The sequence below is a fragment of the Apus apus genome, chromosome 25 (assembly GCF_020740795.1).
Source record: "Apus apus isolate bApuApu2 chromosome 25, bApuApu2.pri.cur, whole genome shotgun sequence".
Classification (NCBI taxonomy): Eukaryota; Metazoa; Chordata; class Aves; order Apodiformes; family Apodidae; genus Apus; species Apus apus.
In genome coordinates this window covers 4511496-4536087 of record NC_067306.1, presented here as the reverse complement: position 1 = coordinate 4536087, position 24592 = coordinate 4511496, and the positions used below count along the sequence as shown (strand labels likewise).

General features: G+C 50.3%; 1 protein-coding gene across 2 annotated transcripts in view; it reads right to left on the bottom strand.

The window, feature by feature from the left end:
* LOC127394420 (acid-sensing ion channel 2-like) overlaps window positions 1-24592 on the bottom strand; it is a 93429-nt gene that overhangs the window by 42247 nt on the left and 26590 nt on the right. For both annotated transcript variants that reach the window (XM_051640387.1, XM_051640386.1), the window contains exon 2: window positions 5001-5151. In XM_051640387.1, coding sequence (XP_051496347.1) covers window positions 5001-5151 — 151 coding nt within the window. The remainder of the gene's footprint in view (window positions 1-5000; window positions 5152-24592) is intronic.

Here is a 24592-nt window from a genome sequence, read left to right as displayed (position 1 = left end):
TGCTGGTAGCCCATGTTTTTATTCTGTTAAACAACAGCAACCCACAACACCACGTGACAGTCTCCTAAGTGGATTGACGCCTCAAGCTTTATAGATTTCATGCTTCTCCTTAGTGCAATTTTATAGCATGTTTTGCATCCCCCCCCTTTTTTTTTTTTGGTGTTGTTTTTTTTTTATATATATGCAGCGTGTTCCTCAGTTAATTGGTATGAAATGTTCATCTTTATCCAGCAGTTCCTTTATCCACCAAGGCAGAACTCTCCAATTGTATTTCTTATTTACAGCCCTGTAGCCTGAGTGATTTCCAATTCACTGCGCTGCAATATTAAGTCAATATATAACAGCACTCCAGGAAGATTAACCCAAAGTGCCTTCCCCTTCCAATCAAACAGACACCAACAGAAATGGACAGTTTCTTTTCCTTTAGCTGATTATGAAGGGTGAGGGGAGCCCAGCCCTGCTCTTCTCTCAACAGCAGCATCACCTCCTCCAGGCTGGGAGAGTTGGGGTGTTGAGCCTGGAGAAGAGAAGGCTCCAGGGAGACCTTAGAGCAGCTTCCAGTGCCTGAAGGGGCTCCAGGAAAGCTGGGGAGGGGCTTGGGACAAGGGCAGGGAGGGATGGGATGAGGGGGATGGATGGAAACTGGAAGAGGGAGATTGAGTGAGACATGAGGAGGAAATTCTTCCCTGTGAGGGTGGTGAGAGCCTGGCCCAGGTTGCCCAGGGAAGCTGTGGCTGCCCCATCCCTGGCAGTGTTGAAGGGCAGGTTGGATGGGGCTTGGAGCAGCCTGGGCTGGTGGGAGGTGTCCCTGCCCATGCAGGGGGGTTGGATCTAGATGATCTTTAAGGTCCTTCCAACCGAAACCAGTCTGGGATTGGATCATTTCTGCCACCCCCCTGATGAGGTGCAATAACCTGCACAGCATGAGCCCCAGCACTCCCAGCACCTATTCTTGGGACACACAGATGTGTCCCCACATTTCGGGAGACTCCCTGCCAGGTATATGCTGCTGCAGCTTCCACCTACACTACTCCAAGTCTGGGGTTTACTGGTTCCACCTTGGGGACTGGAAAGAGTTTTTCCCTGGTATGAATTCCTTCCATCCTGCATTTTTGCCCCCGTGCAGGATTGCCAGGGTTTCTCTCCACCACGATTCCTGCCTGGAATATTTCAGACCTTCTTTAAAGCACGTGGGTGATGTGAAGACTTCAGCCCCAAGTTATTTTCCTACTCTTCTCATATCTTGTGCCTTCATGGCTGAAGCAAAACGCTAGAAAAATAGAAACTGTACAAGTGTAAAACCCAAAAGACAAAGATTTCCATCTCTTTGCCTTCCTACCCTCAGCTTTCTTTCCACGCTCCTCACGATTTTGACAGTCCTGACACAATATTTTTGCACACCCCAAGGTGGCAAGGCTGCCTGGTGCTGTGACATCCAGACACAGTCAAAATACCCTTTTCTTTCCACTTGAGAATCAAGCCTGAACCCGTCTGCCTGCGCTCGCTGCTCCAAAATTAGCCTGCACATAAATTTAACATGTTCAAATAATGGGCTCCCACATGCAGACAGTCGAGCAAAAGGTATATTTTTTTTTCTGTGACAAGCAACTTGTTAAGACAAGATATTTCAGCTTCCCAAGATATTCATGGATACTCAGGAAAGGTCTTTTTAGACTGACAATACACTGAATTTTGTTTGCCGAGTTAGCAACAATTAAATCACTTCTTGTTTTATGCAGCACGTGCCAACGTGATGTGGTGGCAGCAGCTCCCAGAGCAGCCCAATCCCAAGTTATGAACCAATATTTTCCTTCCTCTCCTCTTATTTGCATTGCAAAGAACAGTTTAGGAAAGCAAGCAGAGATCCTGAGCCAGCAGCAAAGCCAGGATCTTGTAAATCCACGTGCCAACTGTGTTTGTCAGGGGCTGTGAAGGAGAAGGTGGTTTGATGGCATCTCCAAATCTCCAGCAAAAAGCAAATCTACCTCAGGTCTAAAGCCAGAAGCAGAGGCTGCCATTTGAACCTGGCATTGAGAAAATTCCTCCCTGGATCCAAGAGTGACAACTGCTTCGGGTCAATGAGGGTCTGAGGGACCTGGGGTGCAGGAGGAAAGGTCTCATGGGGTGTCCTGGCCATGGTTGGGATGGAGAGGCTGTGAACTGGGGGCTGGGGCTCTCTGGGTGGCTGTCTGCTATGGGACAGATCCCAGAATCACAGAATGTCAGGGGTGGGAAGGGACCCCTGGAGATCATCCATCCAACCCCTGCCAGAGCAGGATCCCCTAGAGCAGATCCCACAGGAACACGTCCAGGAGGGTGGGAATGTCTCCAGGGATGGAGACTCCACCAGCTCCCTGGGCAGCCTGTCCCAGGGCTCTGCCACCCTCACAGCAAAGAAGTTTGTCCTCATGTTCAGCTTGACCCTCCTGGGCTCCAGTTTGTGCCCATTGCCCCTTGTCCTGTCCCTGGGCACCACTGGGAAGAGTCTGGCCCCATCCTCCTGCCACCCCCTGGAGATGTTGATCAGCAGATCCCCCCTCAGCCTGCCCAAGCCTACAGGTGGCTTTGGCCCTGCAACTCCAACATGTCACCCCATGTCTGCCCCTGTCCCTCTCCACAGCAAGGGCTGAGCTCCCAGAGAAGTGCTTCATGCCCTTGACAAAGCTCTGCCTTGGAGAGCCAAGTCTGAGCAGTCCCAGTGGTAGCAGCTGAGGAGATTTAATTCCAAACACATTTACATTATTATGCAAATATTTGGAAATCATCAACTCCTTCACTTACCTACTAAGAGCTAACTGTTGTCATGGGAACAGCAACTATTAACTGCTATGGTTAATGTTTTTATTCTGGCAGTGTCCAGAGAGCTCAATGAAGATTGAAGACAACTTGTACCAGCTGCTGTGTGAACGTGGAGGAGGAACAAGGCCCTTGTTGGAGGGCAAAGGTTCATGTTTTATGAGCTTTAAAGTCAAGTACCAGTTCTACCTGGATCTGTAAGAACATGGCCAAAGTTGCTCATAATGACTCCAGGAGCTTCTCCTACACCATTTCTGCAAATCAAGAGCCTTATTTTATATAGTTTTGCCTTGAATCCGACAGCATTTCATGCTCAGGAAGGAGAGACCTTCCCAACTGCCCCAGTGCAATCCAGCCCTGTATCATCAAGTTCTAGGGTTGGGAATGTCTCCAGGGATGGAGACTCCACCAGCTCCCTGGGCAGCCTGTCCCAGGGCTCTGCCACCCTCACAGCAAAGAAGTTTGTCCTCATGTTCAGCTTGACCCTCCTGGGCTCCAGTTTGTGCCCAGTGCCCCTTGTCCTGTCACTGGGCACCACTGGCAAGAGTCTGGCCCCATCCTCCTGCCACCCCCTGGAGATATTGATCAGCACTGAGCAGATCCCCCCTCAGCCTCCTCCTCTCCAGGCTCAACAGCCCCAGCTCTCCCAGCCTTTCCTCACAAGAGAGATGCTTCCAGGTTGCACACAGAGAGCTTGCAGTTTGGTTGTCCAACCCTGCCACATCTCCAAGCCACCAATGTGGTGGCTTCCAGCCCCCGTGGGCTCCCCCAAAGCATCATCTTCCCACTCAACACTGGGAACCTGGTTTGCCTTTAAAAGGACAAGACTTCAAACAAATGCAACACGTCAGAAATGAGTATCTCAGATCATTGTCTCCTCTCCCTCACCTGGGCCAGATCAGGCTGGCTTGGAGAAGGAGCTAAAAAGCTCCTGCTAGAAAAGCCTCTGCAACTGAACATGGTTGATGGGACCGTGGGAATCTGTTTGAATTCAAAGAATCAAACACCACATAAATAAATTCCAAGTCTGGATGCACCCAACTCTCCTCTCTGCTACTGTGCAGGGCTTGGGAAGGTGCTCGGAGGGGCCTCATCTGCACAGGATGATGGAAAGATGGTGACTCAAAGCCTGCTGTGATATTTGCTCCTCTCCCTTTCCTGATACCCAAAAGTCAACAGAGTCTTCACCAAAAGACAAACCTCCCACCACAGGGCTCTGCCTTGTGACTGCAGGAGGAACAGGGAGGCTGGCAAGTTTTCCCAACAGTTTTTTGGATGTTTTGTTTAAAATGTCAACATGGGTTTGTGAAAACTGCAGCCACCACTGCTGAGGAACTGATCAGGCTTGCTCTAGAGGGGTGGCTTTGGTGGCACGTGTCACTTCCCACCCTGTTCCCTGCCAGCCCTCTTGCAGATCCCAGTCTCCAACCCACTGTTTCTGTGGCTGGGTTTGTTAAAGAAGCTGCTCCAGTGTTGGAAGCACCTTCCCCCAGAGCAGCTTGGCTGGTACAAGGAGACCTGCTGGGCTGCCCTTGCAGGAGGGACATCTCCATGCCCACTCCAAGTGCTGCCATCAAACCCAGGACTTCTGCAGAGCACACAGCCCCAGCCTGTCCTGGCAGCACCTTCTGCCCTTCTCTGTGCCAGGACTGGAGGGTGGCTGTGCAGCACACGGGCTCTTCAGAAGATGCCCAACCCAGTTGGGTTTGTTGGGGGACAGATGCCATCCACCTAAAATGCCCTGGGCTCAATGAGCCCAGCCAGGCAGCACTGACCCATGCAAGGACACTGACACATGCCAACAAATGGCCCCAAAATTCAAGCTGGAGGAACTCACAGACAACAACTGGAGGTCCAACACGAAACGTGGCCTCCCAAAAATGCCTTTCTAGGCAAGAGGGAAACACTGGGGCATCTGAAGGAGACACCACACCTCTTGCCACCCACCCAGGTTGGGCAATGACAGTCCTTTTTGGCACCCCAATCATCAGCACCAAGACACCCAAGCCCAGCACTCACTGACAAGCTGCACAATGGACATGCTGGTCCCAACAGGCAGCCACAGACACTGAGAAGAAAAGCCACCTGTGGGCTCTTCCATGACCTGTTAGGTACAGACACTGCTTGGGGAGGGAGGATGGGATGGTCTTTCCAAAAATATCACCAGGACATGCATGTCTGCAGGAGGAAAAAGAGGGTCTTACCTGTTTCTCCCCATATTGGCAAATATTCATCCTGCTGTATGTCCAGCATGATTTCCAGTCCATTGCCTGTCCCACCCTTAACCGTGGTAAGAAGAGGCCTTCCTTCTTCTCCTGAGTTAAACATGTAGCATTTCCCATATTTTGTAAACACCTGAGAAGAGAGAAGAGAGAAAGAATGTAGTATTTCCCAGGGAATCATCACCTCTTCCCACCCAGGGGCAGGAGAGGGATGAGGAACATCCCACGTGCCGCAGCTCGGAGGGAAATATCTGCAGATATTCCCATCCAGTTTGATCCCTGATGGTGTTTTGGGCTCCTTACAGGAATAAAAGATGGAAGGGAGGAAGGAAAAGGTGTTTTCAAGCAGCACGAAAAGTCTTCATGTCACGTGAAGGCTCCCAGAAAGCTGTGCTGGAGCTTGTGCTAAAATATAACACGGTTCCTCAGACATCTCAGACCACCCTAGGGGTGGGCTCAGCCCCATGGGATGGGGACACCAGCATGGAAGGCCACACTCACTCCATGCTCATCCAGCTGCTGATCATCTGACCCTGATCATCTAACCTCTTGTCACTGCTTTCCACCCTAAAGGCAGCAAGGTGAACAATGCCTGTGATCTTCTGACTCAAAATCATCCCATGAGCTCCTCACTCTGCCACTACTTGGTGAATAAGAAGAGGTGAAAACACTTGGGCAAGTGAGGCAAGTTGTCCTCTGTGGCTTTTGCTCTTTCTTTAAATCTCATTTGGGCCTGTCTCCTGAAACAAAACTTTGGGAAAGCCCACGTGGTGGTTGTAAGGCCACCAGCAGCTCTGCAGCGTGGGGTGGACATGGGTTTCCAAGTGAGATGGACATGGCATGGTTTCCATGTGGGGCAGCTCTTGCTGGAGCAGCAGAGATGGGACATCTTTGATCACAGTGGCATTGACAGCCTCAGGAACTGACAAGTCCTGTGCTCAGCCTCCCCATGGACTGGGAGAACATACGGAAAGCCAAAGATTAAGACACAACAAGTCCCTCCTGTGTCTTGCAGTGACAGACCAGGGGAGGTGGAGATGGGGAGAACTTTTCCAGAACCTCAGAGCCATTTAGAAACCCCTCAACCACTGCACGTGGTGGCTCCTGCCAAGCACCAGCATGGAACAGGGAAGACGAGTTGTTTTTGAGTCACTGCTGCTTCCCAGCTCTGGGAAGTCCAGGTTTTTCCACCACTGAGAAACCAGCAAACCCCAGGCATGAATATTCCAAGTGAGGGGAGCCCAGCACGTTGTCTGAACCCATCCCAAACCACAGGGTGCTAACACAGCTGCTGAGACCACCCCACCCCAAGATAATTCATCACGCTCACCAGAAGCTGGAGTCACCAGCAATTTATTCCCCTCCAACACTGACACGTCTGGTAATCACAGCAGCAGGGGAGCAGGTGAAAAAAAACCCAACAACCCACCAGAGAACTGTGAAATCACAGTCGGGTGTAGAAACCTCCAACTGGAGCAGAAAAGATGCAGAGAATAGGAAGTGTTTGCAGGGGGAAAAACCCAGGCCCTTCAAACAAGATTTTAAATCCCAGTGGAAATCCCATTTTAAGACATGTCTGACCCATTAAACCATTCAAGCTGGAAGGAGAAGCTGAACAGGACACCAGTGCCCCTGGATGGGTTTGCCTGGAGAAGCTTTGAAGGCAGAAAGTAAAAAAAATATCTGATTAGGGTGGTTTAAAAGACAGCAAGAAAAGTCCCTTTGGGCTGGAGCTCATCTTCTCACTGAGCTTCATCAAGCTTAAGAACTCCAAGGCACCTGCTCAAAGCAAATTAAAGCAGAAGTGGGGACAGATTCCCTCCCAAAGCACACGCCTGGTCCAGGTGAACCCCGTGGAGATGCCTCCAGTGTGGGTGTGGACCAGCTAGATGCTGCTCCCACTGCTCCCTTCCAGCAGCCTGCACTGGGAGGGCACCACCAGGGCTACAAGGAGCCAGGCCTGAAAGCACAGAGAGTCAAAACTCCAAGAGGATGATCTGAGGATGAAGAAATGGCCCTGAAGGCCAAGGCTGCCTGCAGGGGCCCGATGGCAAAGGCAGCTGTGAGCAGTGATGCTGCTCAAGCAGTGGCCAGGGAGGCCTCCAGGCAACCTTCTGCTTGGCTTGGTCCTGCTCCCAGGCAGAAAGGAGTCATAAATGCATCAGACAAACAAGAAAGAGGGAAAAAAAAGGAAATGGGAAAGGAAGAAGGAAAGGAAGGGAAGAAAGTCACCCTGTTCACTGCAGCTGGGACCTCCCTAGAAGCCACTGAAGTTGTTTCAGGGAAGCTGTGGCTGCCCCATCCCTGGCAGTGTCCAAGGGCAGGTTGGATGGGGCTTGGAGCAACCTGGGCTGGTGGGAGGTGTCCCTGCCCATGCAGGGGGTTGGAACCTGATCATCTTGAAGGTCCCTTCCAACCCAAACCATTCCATGATTCCCAGTCACAGTGCTCAGTGCCCACCCACGGTGGCAGGCTGTGGCACAGGACAACCACAGGTACCTCCCTCGAGACCCTCAACCACAAGGTTTCCCATCTTGCCCTAAGAAGCTATAAAAGACTATTTACAGTAGCACTTCCAAAGCCACTGCCAAGTTAAAAAATCCATACACATTCATTTCCACTCCCATTAAACCACCTGCTGCTCCTCACAACGTTGCTCTGAACGATTCTTTAGGAAGGTTGTAACTTTTTCAGGGGATTCTCTCGGTTTCAGGCTCTTTTTTGGGCTCCCTGATAACAGGGAGGGATTCAGAGCATGATCAGGATCAAGAGACAGAGCTCAGAAAGGGCAATATCACTATATCCTAACTGCAGTGGTGCACCTGGGACAGCAAACACGAGGCAAAGCAGAATGATTTAACCTCAGTTTATTTGTCTTGGGGGAAAACAACCCTCCTCACTGTTGGTAATGTTTAACTCAGAATAAAAAGAAGGTTCAGCACAAGCCAGAAACAAAACTACAAACATGTACCTTGAGAATAGTCTATAAAAATACCCATTTTTTTCTCTTTGATGGATCACTCGTTGCTCTTGACAGCTCCTTTGAAAACCCCCTTTTAAGTACAAGATAAACGTGCTCCAAAATTGGTGAAATATTATATTGAAGTAGGTGTTTGAGTGACACAATGAGCTCTTCTTTAGGATGTCATGGGGAAAATGTGCATGCTGGGCAACTCAGGAGGTATCTCAAACAGGGTCCATGGACAAAACAGAAGACACCACCACGAAGAGAAAAGTTTAGGTTGGACATCAGGAAAAGGTTTTTCACCCAGAGGGTGGTTGAGCACTGGAACAAGCTCCTCAGGGCAGTGGTCACAGCACCAAGCCTGCCTGAGTTCCAGAAGCATTTGGATGATGCTCTGAGGCTCATGGGGTGATTCTTGGGGTGCCCTGCACAGGGACAGGAGTTGGACTTGGTGATCCTGATGGGTCCCTCCCAACTCAGCATGTTCTATGATTCCATGAAAAGCCCTGAGACCCTGCTGTACCTCCTGCTGGCTGTCAAACCAACAGCCCAAATAAGATGGGTATTCAAAATGCAAGCAAGCTTGACCTGAGAAACAGAGCAACAGGTATTTCACAGTTTACAACCAGCATGGACAGGACAAGCAAATCCCCTGATAAATTATCCTTTCAACAAAATGATGGTAAAAGCAAGTAATTTGAAGTCTGTAAATTACTTCTTAAAATCCAGAGAAAGACACAGGCTAGAGCTCACAGACAAGGAAGGCATTAGTTGTCAGATTAAGGTACTAACCATCAACAAGAGCAAATCAGCTTCCTTGGCAATTGTTTTCCCCACAATTATGGTACACAAAGGTTCAGAGAGACATATCCTATCAAGCCATCTCCAACAGAATCATGGATAACAGAAAAAAAAAGGAAAACAAAGGGACTTGCCAGACAGGTCCAGGAGAAAGGGAACATGAAGCTGAAAGGGCCTGGGCAGAGTGGAGATGGGTTTGGGCAGGAACTCAGATGAGATGATGGGAAAAAGATCCTGTTTAGGAGGAAAGATGACCTTATTTCTGTGATTTTGGCAGAGAGACACATTCCCATAGCTACCAGCTCTCCCAGGGCACCTGCTGAGCTGGCAGTGGCAGTGAGCCATGGCATTATCTGACTGGAGGTGTGAGGAGCAGCACGGTCTGGTTGGCTCCATGCGAGCACAGCCCAATGCTCCATTTCCTCCCCCCCTGGCAGGAGGCAGCAGTGCATTATTTAACAGGAAATGATGGCTGTGAAGAGCATATTGTGAAGGTTGCCTACAATAAACAGGCTTCTGAAGCCTGATCCCAAGGGGATCTCTTTCCAAAGGAGAACAGCCTGCACCAACAGCTTGGCAGGGAGAGGACTCCTACCTGACAGGCAGAAAGGACTTCACCTCCTGTCCTAAGTAGGGAAGGAAAGAAGGAATCAAATCCCCATCCCATGCAGGGGGGGATGCAAGTCTGAGCAGCTTTTAGGTCATTCTCCTCACTGGAGACCATTTCATATCTCAGTCCTACGAAAACTTTGGGGGAGAAACACAAATCTCACAGACCCACGTCCTCAGAAGGTGAGTTGGTCGGTCGGCCTCTTTTAAACACGAACATAAACCAGGAAGGAAAACACACCTAGATGTGTTAATTTGGTATCTTCTGCCCCTCACAGGGTAGCCAGAGGTTTCTTTTAAATTCGTGTTTGATTTGTACTATTGGAAACCTGGCACAGAGACACTTCAGACGAGCAAACTATCCATCCCTCACGGTGTCAGGTTTAATCTCGCAACGGAGAAGAGTTACGGGGATAACTCTGGAAAGCAGAGCCATAAAAGTTGTCAGAGAGGTGTTCACAAGGACAGGGTTTTCCTCTCTGCCTCCAAGACTGAGCTATCCCAGTAGGGCTTGTCAAGCAGCTGGGCAAGGCGAGGCAGGGAGCTGCTTCCTTCCACGTCTGCCCGTGTCCCTCTGGGCACCGCTGTCACACGACAGTTTGGGAACAGCAGGGATGTCAGCTCTGCTTTCCTACAAGTCTGCTGCTTTTAAATAAGCAGCTATCAAGGTCCTAGGTACTGCCTGAGGCTGAGATAGTCTTCTGCTGGCATTAATGTTAGTTCTTCTACAAACTAGCAGCAGCCAGCATCCCAAATGGAATAGTCTGTCGCTGTTGACAAGCTGCTACAAAATGCACAACACTCCTAATTCACTGATCTCCTCCTTCAAAACCAGTTCCTGCCACTGGACAGGAACAACATGCTTTCTGATTTATTTGTCATAGAATGCCAGGTTGGAAGGGACCTCAACGGTCATCTTGTCCAACCTTTCTAGATAATTATATAGTTTAAATGAGACAGCCCAGCACCATGTCAGGCTGTCTTAAAATGTCCAATCACAGAATTGTTTTGGTTGGAAAAGACCTTGAAGATCACCCAGCCCAACCCTTCCCCAGCCCTGCCCAGGCCACCCCTGCCCCGTGTCCCTCAGCACCATCTCCAGGGCTTGGAAACCCCTCCAGGGATGGGGACTCCCCCCCTGCCCTGGGCAGCCTGGGCCAGGCCCTGACAACCCTTGCCAGGGAGAAACTGTTCCCAAGCTCCAACCTCAGCCTCCCCTGGCACAACTTGAGGCCGGTTCCTCTGCTCCTGTCACTTGTTCCTGGGGAGCAGAGCCCGACCCCCCTGGCTCCAACCTCCTCTCAGGCAGCTGCAGAGCCAGCATGTCTCCCCTCACCTCCTTGTCTCCAGGCTGGACACCCCCAGCTCCCTCAGCTGCTCCTCCTCACCCTTGTGCTCCAGCCCCTTCCCCAGCTCCCTTGCCCTTCCCTGGACACCCTCCAGCCCCCCCATGTCCTCTGTGTAGTACTTGACTACACATTTCTTGAACACCTCCAGGGATGGTGACTCCACCACCTCCCTGGGCAGCTGTTCCAGGGCCTGACCACTCTTTCACTACAGAAATTCTTCCTAGTATCCACTCTAACCCTCCCCTGGTGCAGCTTCAGGCCATTTCCTCTGGTCCTGTTATTCACTTGGGAGAAGAGCCCAACTCCCACCTCCCTGCAACCTCCTTTCAGGTATCTGTAGGGGACAACGAAGTCTCCCCTCAGCCTCCTCCAAACCAAACATCCCCAGTTCCCTCAGCCAATCTCCACAGGACTTGCTCTCTAGACCCTTCCCCAGCTTGGTAGCTCTTCTCTGGACACACTCCAGCCCTTCAATGTCCTTCTTATAGTGAGGGAACACAGCACTGGAGGTGCAGCCCCACCAGTGCCACACGAAGAGATATTGCCATGTTCTCCTTCTTTGTGCAGTCAGCCCCTCTACCCATCATGACATATTGGTGCAAGCAGTTGTTTGAGTGGTGAGCACTCATGGAACGTCCTTACAGGCACCATAAATCACCTCCTGAGCCATCACTGCCATTTAGCACTGGTTGAGTGGATATTTAAAAAGAAATACAGCACTAATATTCCACAGCAAATGAATTAACTATAATGGTAAAACTCCACGTATTTGAGAATTATGTTGGTCCATAAACTTAGAAAACTGCTGCCCTCTCTCTGAGCCCCATCAAGCCCTAATAGCTTCCACACATAACAAACTGATGTGACAGGAGCTCTGTCCCACCAGGCCATAATTCATTAGTTGTAGGAAACAATATCTGCATCTCCCACAAAGGTTCATCTCCCACATGAACACAAATTATTAACATCTCTTGATTTCCCAGGACTTGGTTTGCAGAAGAACATGGGTCCTTCAGGAACCTGATGCAGAACATCATGAGTCCTTCAGGAACCTGATGCAGAACAACATCCATGGGTCCTTCAGGAACCTGATGCAGAACAACATCCATGGGTCCTTCAGGAACCTGATGCAGAACATTCATGGGTCCTTCAGGAACCTGATGCAGAACAACATCCATGGGTCCTTCAGGAACCTGATGCAGAACATTCTTGGGTCCTTCAGGAACCTGATGCAGAACAACATCCATGGGTCCTTCAGGAACCTGATGCAGAACAACATCCATGGGTCCTTCAGGAACCTGATGCAGAACAACATCCATGGGTCCTTCAGGAACCCGATGCAGAACATTCATGGGTCCTTCAGGAACCTGATGCAGAACAACATCCATGGGTCCTTCAGGAACCTGATGCAGAACATTCATGGGTCCTTCAGGAACCTGATGCAGAACAACATCCATGGGTCCTTCAGGAACCTGATGCAGAACATTCATGGGTCCTTCAGGAACCTGATGCAGAACAACATCCATGGGTCCTTCAGGAACCTGATGCAGAACAACATCCATGGGTCCTTCAGGAACCTGATGCAGAACAACATCCATGGGTCCTTCAGGAACCTGATGCAGAACATTCATGGGTCCTTCAGGAACCTGATGCAGAACAACATCCATGGGTCCTTCAGGAACCTGATGCAGAACAACATCCATGGGTCCTTCAGGAACCTGATGCAGAACATTCATGGGTCCTTCAGGAACCTGATGCAGAACATCATGAGTCCTTCAGGAACCTGATGCAGAACAACATCCATGGGCCCTTCAGGAACCTGATGCAGAACATCCACACCAACCTCTGCTTTTCACTGGTTTTAGGTTTTTTGGGGGGGCAGAGGTTGGGGCTTTTTTAGCAAAACGTTTCTCACCTTATGAAAATCAATGGCCCAGCATAAACGTGAAGCCACTTGGCATGTAAGAACATGCTTTGCACACCAGTGAAATGAGGTCAAGAGCCTGAGACACATCAGGCTGGCACGATGATATCAGCAGACTTGGGCTGAATAAGGTCAGACATGATATAAAACTGGACAATGCCCTCAGGAAGCAGCAGATGGTGTGGAAAGAGGAGAAAGGAGGGTGATGGTGTTTTGCATTCCTCCTTTGTGACCACCAAGGTTGTCCCTCCACCAGCAGCAACACATGGATGAGCTCTGCACACCCTGGCTGGAGGAGCCCAGAGCCTTTTCACAGGTGCCAGCAGATGGCTTGAAAGCCAGGATTCATTTGGATAATAATTACAATCTGTCTTCCTAACCTCTCCCCACTGATTCATTTAATGAATTGTTCTTCATGACCCTTGCTGAACTCCCTGCTGAACAGCTCTGTCTCCAGCCCAGCAGCACCTGCAGCTCCAGGACTGACAATGGCAATTTTGGGTATGGCCCTGCCAAAAATACCTCGAGAGCCACAGGAGCTCATGGATCCCCCCAGCACCCATGCACAGGAAGATCCTCATGCAGGGACTATGGAGTCTTAGCAAAGAGGGTGGACAAAACCTTTGGACTTGAAATGTCAGGGCTAAGGAAGGATCTCATGTACCAAAAGATGCTGAATGACCATCTTCAGAATTCCCAACCCATCAAGGAGCAATCCAAACAAAGGAGGGATGGGGAAACCCTCGTGAGCTGGTCCATCCTGGTCATCTAGGGTGAAAGTGGCTGGAGATTCCTCAGCCATGGCCTTCAGCCCCTCTGCAACCCTCTGAGATAGGGAGAACCTGCAAGACAGGTCCTCCCCAGCCAACAGCAGAGTGTTTGCTCCTCACTGTAAGATTGTTCTTATGCCTGGAGATGTGTAGGCCCTTCTCTGCCTAGAAAGCCCAGCCCTCCTGCAGAGCCAGCACAGGAAGGAGGAAAAGGGCAAACAGCTCCAAATACTCCCAGTGGGACAACTTCATCTCCTGCCTTTTCTGAAGGAAAAGCAGCAACTGCTCCCTCGTCCCCACGCAGAGGAGATAAGTACTAAATGTTGTACTGAAAACAGCATTTCTCTGTAACCAGTGAAGCTGAAAACCCTGGGAGGCTTTTACTGCTTGAGTGTTACAACTTCTGCCTGAAGTGAACTATTTGGGGCACAAGAAAAAGCTGACTGACCATCTTCAGAACTCCCAAACCACCAAGCAGCATCCTGAAACCAAAGGAGAGGATGGGGAAACCCTCATGAGCTGGTCTGTCCTGCTCATCCAGCCCAGCCCCACCTAACCAAGGGCTCACGGGGGGGGGGTGGTCAGGACCAGCCTGGCCACCACGACCAGTGTGACCAGCCACAGGTGTATGGTTGGGTGATGGTTTTATTCCCCTTGCACACCAAGGGATTTGCACTGCAGGCTTTTGCTGAGACATCACCAAGTCATAATTCAGAGCAGAACCATTCAGGCTCTTAAATTCTCTCTACAGTCAATTGAAGAAGATACTTCCATAATGCACTTCTGGGCACTTGAGTTAGAAGTGCTCAAAATTGAGCACCAAGCTCTCTCTTGGACTTCCTTGTGCTGGCTACATCGTTTGGAAGAGGGCACTTTGGAGAGGCTGCATGCATGGTGACCTTATTCTTGCACCCGTTGGCTGCACACAGACCTCCCAGCAATGCCTCAGTGCTCTCCAGTGCAGGAAATCCCAGGAAGCAAAGATGTTCTCCATGGATTGTGCCCACGGAGCAATTTCCCACCACTGGTGCCTGCACAGCCCTGCCCCATCCCCCATCCATGTGCATCAGCGTGTGCTGAACCTCTCATCTCCAGGACTCCCTTTGGGTGTGTGGAGCAGGCAGGACAGGCAGCTGTCATGTTTCTCACCTCCTGTGAGGAACACCCAGCCTGCAGGCAGGTGAAATGGGAATATGGGCAGTGTCTGACTCCAGAGGAGCACGTGAGGACACCTGCATTCATGCCTGCCAGGTGCTGGGAGGTGACAGCAACCTGAGGAGCTCAGACATCAAGACCATAGTGACACCACCTCGTGCTGCAGGCAGGCAGAGGGAGCTCCCTGCGGATGGAGTGAGCTGGAGAAGGCCTCTCAGGAGGTAAAATGACTGTCACTCTCCACACCCCATCTACGTAACCACTGACTCATAGGGCCAGATGATCTCCAAGCATGGGCTCACCAAGGGTGGCAGCATCACAGAATCATGGAATGGTTGGGGTTGGAAAGGACCTTTAAAGATCATCCAGTTCCAAACCCCCTGCATGGGCAGGGACACCTCCCACCAGCCCAGGTTGCTCCAAGCCCCATCCAACCTGCCCTTCAACACTGCCAGGGATGGGGCAGCCACAGCTTCCCTGGGCACCCTGGGCCAGGCTCTCACCACCTTCACAGCAAAGAATTTCTTCCTGATCTCTCACCTCAGTCTCCCTCTTCCAGTTTTAATCAATTCCTCCTTGTCCTCTTGCTACAAGCCCTTCTCCAAAGTCCCTCCCCAGCTTTTTTGTGGGCCCTTTCAGGTACTTCACTTGCTGATTCCTGGGTCAGTTGGTACCAGGAGGCCGAGGAAAAAATGAATGCTTGGAAAAGGGGCAGATTTGATCTCAAAATCCATGAGAGGCAGTAAAACAGGCACGGAATGTTGGCATCTTTATAGTCCCTTCTCAGAGTGGAGCAGAGCTGGGGGAGCATGAGGGATGCTTCACCCCAGCCCTGACAAAGGCAACAGGCAGCAAGATCTCCAGCCAGGACAGCCACAGGGAGAGATGATGCTCTCAGCAAATCCACTTCACTCCCACTGGGTTAATAAACATCATCCCTGAGAACTTTTTATGTGGGATTGAAGCAGATTTGGAGGACAGAGTATTTGTACTCCTCTCATCAGGCCAAGCTCTGCTGCTCACAACAAACATACAAGGAGCACGTTCAATGTCAGACACCTCTTTGGAGACAGCCCCACAGAAGTTGTGTGAAAAGGACTGGAATCTTTTCCCGGGGAAAAGAAAAGGAAAAAAAAGAAAATAAAATAATACAGCAATGAAATTATTTTACATTCTGTGTTTCCAAACCTCACACAAGCACCTGAGCCACAGTCTCTGCAGTGCAGACACTCTGGAAACATCCTTTGGCAAAAGCATTAACCCCAGTTAGCCTCTTCATTTCAATTACTGCTGAAGTAGTCGATTCAGGGAGAGATTTTATAGCCACTATTTATTATTTGTCCAGCCCCAGCTCTGAGCAGCTCCTTGCCCTCCCAGCAGGAGGTGGGACACACAGCCCCACGGTGCAGAGCTGCTGATCTGAGTTATGGGGAGTTTTAGGAGCTGCCCCTGAACAACTCGACTGAAGCCCCAGCAGCAGACACAGGCAGTGAAACCCCAGCTCTTCCCACGAGGTGGGGAGTGTCCAAGGATTTGCTGAGCAGCAGCAACTTGATATTTAGTGCAAGATGTGAAGCACCAGCCAGGCACGAGCATCTCCTCCGTGACTGCATCCCTCTTCCAGGGCTGGGGCAGTCATGCTCATCACTGAAGATGGATGAAAGCCCAGTTAGTCCAAAGGCAGGATTTTTTTTTTGACCCTTAACAGCTTATTCAACTCCAAACCCTTCCAAGAGCTCCTGGTCACTTCAGGTTAATGATAACAACACCTGTGATCCCGCAGGGAGCGGCGCTGCCCCAGGACTGGGACATTTTGCTTGGGAAGTGTAAACATGAGGTGCAGCAGGACAAGGGGAGGACAAGGAGATGCTTCACTACAGCAAAGAAACATTGGACCAGGACAGAAGAGAGTGGGGCAGCTCACCTGCACTCCTCCTTAAAAACAACACTCAAGATATTTTTGGTGGAGACCCCCCAAAGAGTCCACCTATGGTCTAGTCTATTTACTCACTGCCAAAGGGCTCAGGTGTCCACTGGCTCCTTCTTTACACTTTCACAGCACATTTCATACTTAAAGGGGACTCCAAGCTCTTTATGGACAAACACAGTTTCCTTGACCATCCCAGATGATTTTTTTTTTTCCATTTAAATATATATCATGGAATGGTTTGCGTTGAAAGGGACTTCAAAGCTCATCTAGATCCAACCCCCTGCATGGGCAGGGACACCTCCCACCAGCCCAGGCTGCTCCAAGCCCCATCCAACCTGCCCTTCAACACTGCCAGGGATGGGGCAGCCACAGCTTCCCTGGGCAACCTGGGCCAGGCTCTCACCACCCTCACAGGGAAGAGTATCTATATCCCAGCTATGCTGCTGATGAGACACAGACCTGAGATCCTGAACTAGAGACAACCCCCAAGCTGTGGGAGGTAAGAAAAACGTGCAATTGGACTTTTGCTTGTCCCACCCCAGCCCTTGGCTCTCTGGAGCATCCTCAAGCCAGAGCTCTGGCACCTGGAGCTGAGCACACGTGAGAAGGGAGCCAACATGACCCATTCCAGTGCTCGTAGTTGCTTCTAGCTCATAATAACCTCAGAATCTATTCATAACCCAGGCTCGGAAATGAGTTTGTTCAGCACACACAGCACGGTTTTAAAGTAGAAAAATATCCTTTTAATTAGCTTGCCAAGTATATCTGTATATTTCTGTGTACATATATATTTCCACCAGAACTTGCCAGCCCCTGAAATGCTGCCTCTTCCAGCTTCAAGGTGGAGATGAGGGTCTCACCCTCCCTGCAAAGACCCTTTTGGCACCAAGTGCCAAATCCTTGGCCCAGTTACCCATCCCCAGTCCAAATTACACTGTTTGGTTTCCAAGCACCTATGGAAGAGCTTCTCTTTCTACTACCAGGGCAGAAACACTTTGCCTCTGGCCAACCCTATGCAGGGAAGGACTGGAATGGGTCACACCAAACCCACCACCCTGCTGTAAACACCATCAGCTGCTGCTGCAGAAACAGGGGGAGGCAATAGTGTAACGTTTTGAGAACCTGTACTCAAAATAAAGACATATTTTTACTTCCCAGCACCACCTGGGAGGTGCTGGACAGCACTGGCTTTGCCCTCCCTCCCATTTACTGCCCTCTAAGTTCACAGCTCAGCAACCAAAGTTGCACCAAAGAAGCCCAGATGCCACCAGTGGTGGGAACATCCTCTGCTCCAAATGCAAATGACCCTAAAAACACAGTGCAAGGGCTTCCAAAACCAACAACATACAATGTCTCTTCTTTCTTTTTCTTCAAAACTTCAGGCAAGCATCACGCATCACTCCCTGCCCTCCTAACTAATAAAAGAACCAGAACAACAACTTTCTCAAGCAGAAAACACCCACTATAAACAAATCCCAGGACCAAAATCCCTGAAGCCTCAGCACGTGCCCTCCAGTCAGGCCCTGGAATCACAGACATCACAACTCCCTGAGCAACTTTCCCCTGGTCTCATTTTGTGGCTCACTCCCCAGGAATAAGCCTCCAGTCAGCAGGAATAAAACTCAACTCTAAAAATGGAAAAAACCAGCTGTTGAGAAATGTAAAGGCTTTCTTTTGTAATTAATTTGACACCAGCTCCTAAAAGGCTCTGCTCTCCAGCACTCTGGCCGAGCAGCTCGCTGAGTAAAGGTTTTCCTCCTCTCCATTTCAAGGAATTTATGGGATGCAATTTCTATTCCTGATGATATCCTGCACCTCCAGCTCATCAGCACACACAGCTCTATTTGCTTAGCAACACTGATAAGGAAGACTGTTTCAGAAATTCCTTCAAGTGGACTTTTAGAGGTATTTTGACAGCAAACCAAGGGATTTTAAATTGAGCTGCTCAATCCCTACGTGTGATCTCCCAAGAGCTCGTGCCCCCACAGGCAGGTGAGGGGCTGGGACCTGCAGCATGGGGATGCTGGGTTGGGTGGGTGGGGATGCTGAGGGTCAGGGTGCTGCAGGGATGAGGGTGCTTGGGTTGGGGATGCAAAGCTGCCAGAGTAAGGGACCTGCCTGCCCAAGGATCATAGAATGATAGAACATGCTGAGTTGGGAGGGACCCATCAGGATCATCGAGTCCAACTCCTGTCCCTGTGCAGGGCACCCCAAGAATCACCCCATGAGCCTCAGAGCATCATCCAAATGCTTCTTGAACTCAGGCAGGCTTGGTGCTGTGACCACTGCCCTGGGGAGCTGGTTCCAGTGCTCAACCACCCTCTGGGTGAAAAACCTTCTCCTGATATCCAACCTAAACCTCCCCTGATTCACTTTCCTGCCATTTCCCCCAGTCCTGTGGTCACAGGAATGAAGAGATCAGGACCTGCTCCATCTCTTCCCCAGCCAAAACAGGCTGTGATTGAAACAAGGGCCCCAAGGGATATAGGGACTGGAAGGTGTCCCTGCCCATGGCAGGGGGTTGGAACTAGATCATCTTTAAGGTCCCTTGCAACTCAAACCTTTCTATGATTGTATGAAGTCAAGAGCTGTTGCATCACCCAAATGTCAGGCTGACTGATGAAATCATAGATGGAGAATTAACCCCCAGCAGACTCTGAAAATGCAACGGCAAGAGAAAAGCTTTTAGGAACATCCCACAAAGCAAACCCCAGAAAGGCTCTGGGAAAACGTGGCCTGTCCCACCAGCCCAGGGAAAACAAGAGGAAAGCAAAAAAAATAAGCATCACCAAAGTGGCTAAATCCAGGAACCTCCAAGCCCAAAACCTTCCCTTGGGTGCTCTGGCAGAGGGGGCTGGACATTTCTTGCTGGAGCTTTTACCACCAATGACACCTCTTTTCCTCCCCAAACCATTTGTTATTATAACTCCATATATTCACAGTTACCTGCAGGGCCTCCTGACACCCCAAGGAAGTTTGAGCCTCACCAGGGAAGAACGTGACAGCTTCACCAGGGCTCTGCACTTTTCATACAGCCAGTTTTTCCTCTTCCCCCCCCCCAATTTGTTACCCTGCAGCTGCCCTGAGCCATCCCCTCAGCCGTGGGCAAGTGGACGTGGTCTCACTGCCACCAGCCTTGGCAATGAAATGAAAAACACAGAGGAATTTTGGGCAGCTCTCTGCACGTCTCCTTGGTGACGTAATCATGGAATCATAATAGGGGTTGGAAGGAACATCTGAAGATCAAGTCCAGCCCCCCTGCTGCAGCAGGAAGATCTGGGGCAGGTCACACAGGAACGTGTCCAGATGGGCCTTGAAAGTCTCTAGAGAAAGAGACTCCACAGCCTCTCTGGGCAGCCTGTCCCAGGGCTCTGTCACCCTCAGGAAAGAAGTTTCTCCTCATGTTGAGGTGGAACTTCCCGTGTTGTCACTTGGTGCCGTTTCCCCTCGTCCTGTCACAGGCACCACTGAGCAGAGACTGGCCCATTCTTGACACCCCCCTTCAGATATTGATAGACATTACTAAGGTCCCCCCTCAGTCTTCTCAAGACTAATCAGCCCCAGGTCTCTCAGCCTTTCCATAACATCCATGACAGATGTTCCGGTCCCTTCCTCATCCTCGTAACCTCCGTTGGAGAGAGAGAGGGAGGGAGTCCCAGCACCCACCCTGGGCAGGAAGAGAGAGCTTCTGACTTCTAAAAAGCATCACTGGATCCTGGAAAGCCTCATACATCCTGTCAAGGGCTTTGGCAGCTACTTGTTCCCAACCAAGTCAGCTATTCAGAGTCAGACTTGGAGATATTATCGGTCTGAACAAACTTACTGGATCACAGCAGCTTTCACAGCTGACCTGGCTGAGACACCAAGTCAATACAGAAAGCAGTGAAGGGAGTCAGGGAGTGAAAAAAATAATGAATAGGGGAGAGCAGGGAGGGTTTCATTGCACAGAGATTGCCCTTCATTGATGGAAAAGGCTTTTCCCTCTCTTAGCTGTGGCTGCCAGAAGGGAAAACAGCAGCTAGTCCTGGAAGAGCATTTTGTGATGTCTTCCCTGTGACCACTTGCCCTATTTCTGCCTTCACCCTCTGTTGAGGATAATCCCTTTCTCCACGCTCAGATCCACACCAGTAAGAAACAAAGGCTCAAACTGACCCTCTTATGAGACTGATGCTCCAACGGGAGCTGGATACAAATTCTGGGAGCAGGGAGTGTCCCTGGTGCTGCTCCAGCACCGTGTCTGAGGCTGGGCTTGGAGCCAGGGCTTCATGAAGCAAAAATCATCCAGTGCTGCAGCTCCAAACCTGGTCCCCACTGTGTTTTCCATCACAAATAACCCCCACTCCCAGGCTGTGTTTCAACAAGAAGGAACACACCATCACCCTCTGTGCCCCGGGGCACTGCAAACACCGAGTGTCTCAGGGGAGTAGGTGCTCCTCAGGCTCCTCAATTTTCCTGGATTTCAGCAACTTAGCAGGTCTTGGCCAACTTCCCTCCTACCCTCTGAGAAGAAGCTTAGCTCCTACACCAGTTAGGTGCTCTCAGGTGATAAACTTCTCCCTATGTAATACAGGTGTACAGACCAAGCCAGTTCTGGGAATCATTTGCCAAGGTGTGAAATAGCTGACATACCACCAAGGAGGGAAAGAACCAGCTCCAGGGACTGGAGAGCAAGTGTTTCCTTCACCTACAGCAATATCATGGAATGGTTTGGGTTGGAAGGACCTTAAAGATCATCCAGTCCCACCCCCTGCATGGGCAGGGACACCTCCCACCAGCCCAGGCTGCTCCAAGCCCCATCCAACCTGCCCTTCAACACTGCCAGGGATGGGGCAGCCACAGCTTCCCTGGGCAGCCTGGGCCAGGCTCTCACCACCCCCACACTCAAGAACTTCCACCTCATGTCCAACCCAAATCTTCCCTTTTCCAGTTTTAATCCATCCCCCCATTCCCCAGAACCACAGACTGGTTTAGGATAGAAGGGACCTTTACAGGTCATCTAGTCCAACCCCCTGCAGTGAGCAGGGACATCTTCACCTAGACCAGGTTGCTCACAGCCTCATCCAACCTGGCCTTGAATGTTTCCAGGAATGAGGCATCTCACCCTTCTCTGGGCAACCTGGGCCAGTGTTTCACCACTCACTGATCTCAGGCTGAAAAGCCTGAGCTCCCTAATGCCCATGTCCCTGGGGCAGCAGGTAGCTTGGTAACTTACCTCTCCTCTCCCTCCCTGTCCTTGTCCAACGTCCCTCCCCAGCTTGCCTGGAGCCCCTGGAAGGCTATTATGAGGTCACCCTGGAACGTGAGCCAAAAGCAACTTAACAGAAATGGATCTGCAGAAATTAAACCAAAACGGGCCCTGCCCTCACTGTCCAACCCACAAGGAAATGCCCCGTGTCCCTCCCAGCAGGGACTGGCAATTATTAGTCAATTAAAAGCAAAGCAGCACTAGGTCAGAGCACCCATAGCTGTCTGAAATGCTAAAAGCTTCTGTACAGCAACATAATAACTCGGGTCATTTTTCTCTCCACACCTTATAATTTTGTTAGTCATCACATCAGGTTATTTCCCTTTGCTCCTGGGCTACTTGGCTGCCCTGCAAAGATGTTTTATTCGTGAGGTATTTTACTACCAGCAAAGCAGGGACTGGCAGCTCAGGAGTTTGTTGTCATCAACAGAAGGATGGAGCTGGTTTGCAAGCAAACTACAAAGTGCAGAGGCAACCAGCTGACCCCACACGTGCAAACCTGAGCTGGGTAATGAGCAGAACTACACAAACTCCCATCCCCTCAACAGGCTCCTGACTGGGGTGAGCTGTGGCCAAATCCACAAAGAGCTGAAATTTATCATCTGTGGAAATACCATATCTGGGGTGCAACAGTGCTCCCAAAGGGGGATTTGAGGAGCAGAAAAGCCTTGCTTGCACCCTAATGAATCACATATTATAGCTCTGTTATATCTATCTATTGTTATAGAATCACAGACTGGTCTGGGTGGGAAGGGACCCTAAAGATCATCTAGATCCAGCTCCCTGCATGGGCAGGGACACCTCCCACCAGCCCAGGCTGCTCCAAGCCCCATCCAACCTGCCCTTCAACACTGCCAGGGATGGGGCAGCCACAGCTTCCCTGGGCAACCTGGGCCAGGCTCTCCCCACCCTCACAGGGAAGAATTTCCTCCTCATGGCTCACCTGAATCTCAGGAGGCTTAGGGGGCTTTTCCAACCTTAGTGATTCCATCATTCTATGAATCCAACTGACACGAAGACACTTGACATGACCCTCACACATCCAGACACAAACCTGCCATCCATCTTCTTGCTCTGCCACAGACTCCCCACAGGACCTTGGTCATGTCACTTGCCTGATGGGGTCCCCACCACACCACTGAAGCCCCCAAGAGCACCCACGTGTCTCTTGCTCTCCTGCTGCAACTCAGCACATCCTATTCCCATCTGCCTGGACATCTGCAGAACAAAGTTCTAATCCCAAATCCCTTTTGAATACATTCTATAAATAAATCAGCTATAAGCACTGACCAAATCTGTTCCCACCCATCAGTTGTTTGTGGTGCTCACTGCAGTAGAGCCCTTTGTATCACACCCTGCCAGAAGCTGGGGAGGTATCAGCCCACAACAGCCAGACAAGCTTCATAAATAATAAATCCAGACCTCTCCTCCCTGAGGGAAAGGGACTGTGTGGCAGGGGGGGGTTAAAAAATTATTATTAGTAGTAGTCCCATCTAAAAAATTAGAGGGGACCACAGGCAGCTTGCAAGGAAGGTCATGGCTGCATCCCCTCAAGGTCCTTCTGCAGGTGTTTAAAAGGAAACAGGTTCTCAGCTCAAAACTGGAGTTGGTAGGTGTTATATGAACAATAAGGAAAAGCTCCAACTCCCTAAAGCCAAAATTGAGCTGGAAATAATGAGAAAATTAGAAGTGAGAGAGATCACGACGTGACTTGGGGATGGGGGAGTCGGGCTTAAAGAGACTGATGGATGGAGTCAGGTACAGCACAGCTCAGCTGCCCCAACGTTTTAATCCCACCCCAGGATTAGCAGCTGGTGACAGTGTCAGAGCTGGGAAAGAAAAAAGCAGCTTTTATGCTCAAGTCTTTGTCAAATCCTCCCAAAATCTGCCTTAACTGCCCTGGCCACAGTGGCTCTGGGCAGCACTTGCTTTATCCCAGGACTCAGCACAGCCCTGCCTGGATGCTGCATCTGTCAGACAAACAGCAAAGGGAATTTAAAATGGGTTGATGAAGTGCATTAACCTCAGAGTGAACCAGCCCTTCAGTCCAGCCATGGCCAGACTTGGCTTGGAATTTTTAACTAAATAAGGTCAAAGTGCCTAGTTCTGGAGAATCATCTCACTGAGAGCTTTAATGTGCTCTAATGAGCTTCTCTGAATCCCAACATAATTGGCCACTTGCAGCATAAACTAAAACATTGAAATCATAATAAAGCATGAAATTGGCCTGTGGATGGGGAGAGAATATGGTGCAAAAATGAAGCTTATTATTATTATTATCTTGAGTTGTCAACAATGAACTAGCCAGTACAAGGGGTTGAGTGCTCTGGGCATGAGTCCCTGATCTCCTCCTCCAACCAGGTCAGTGCAACACATGGGCTCTGAGACATCACTGCATTTAATCTCCAGTTTCAAAACAGTAACAGGGAAAGCACAGAGAAATCACAGAATCATTCAGGTTGGAAGGGACCTTAAAGATCATCCATCTCCAACCCCCCTGCCATGAGCAGGGACACCTCCCACCAAACCAGACTGCACAAAACCTCCCCCAACCTGGCCTTAAAAACCTCCAGGGATGGGGCATCAACAACCTCCCTGAGGAACCCAGGGAGATGCAGCTACCCTGCTAAGAGATGGGAATCCAGGAAGGCAGGGAGAAGAAACATCTCAGGGCAGCATCCCCCAGCCCAGCTGGACCTGCTCCATTGTGCGTGGGAGATGGATGGGAAACCACTGGGAAAAGTGGCTGCTCTTAATAGCTTTTCCAGCAGGAAAACAAGCTGGCCAAGCACCCAGGCCTATAAAAGGCAGCTCTAACATTTAATC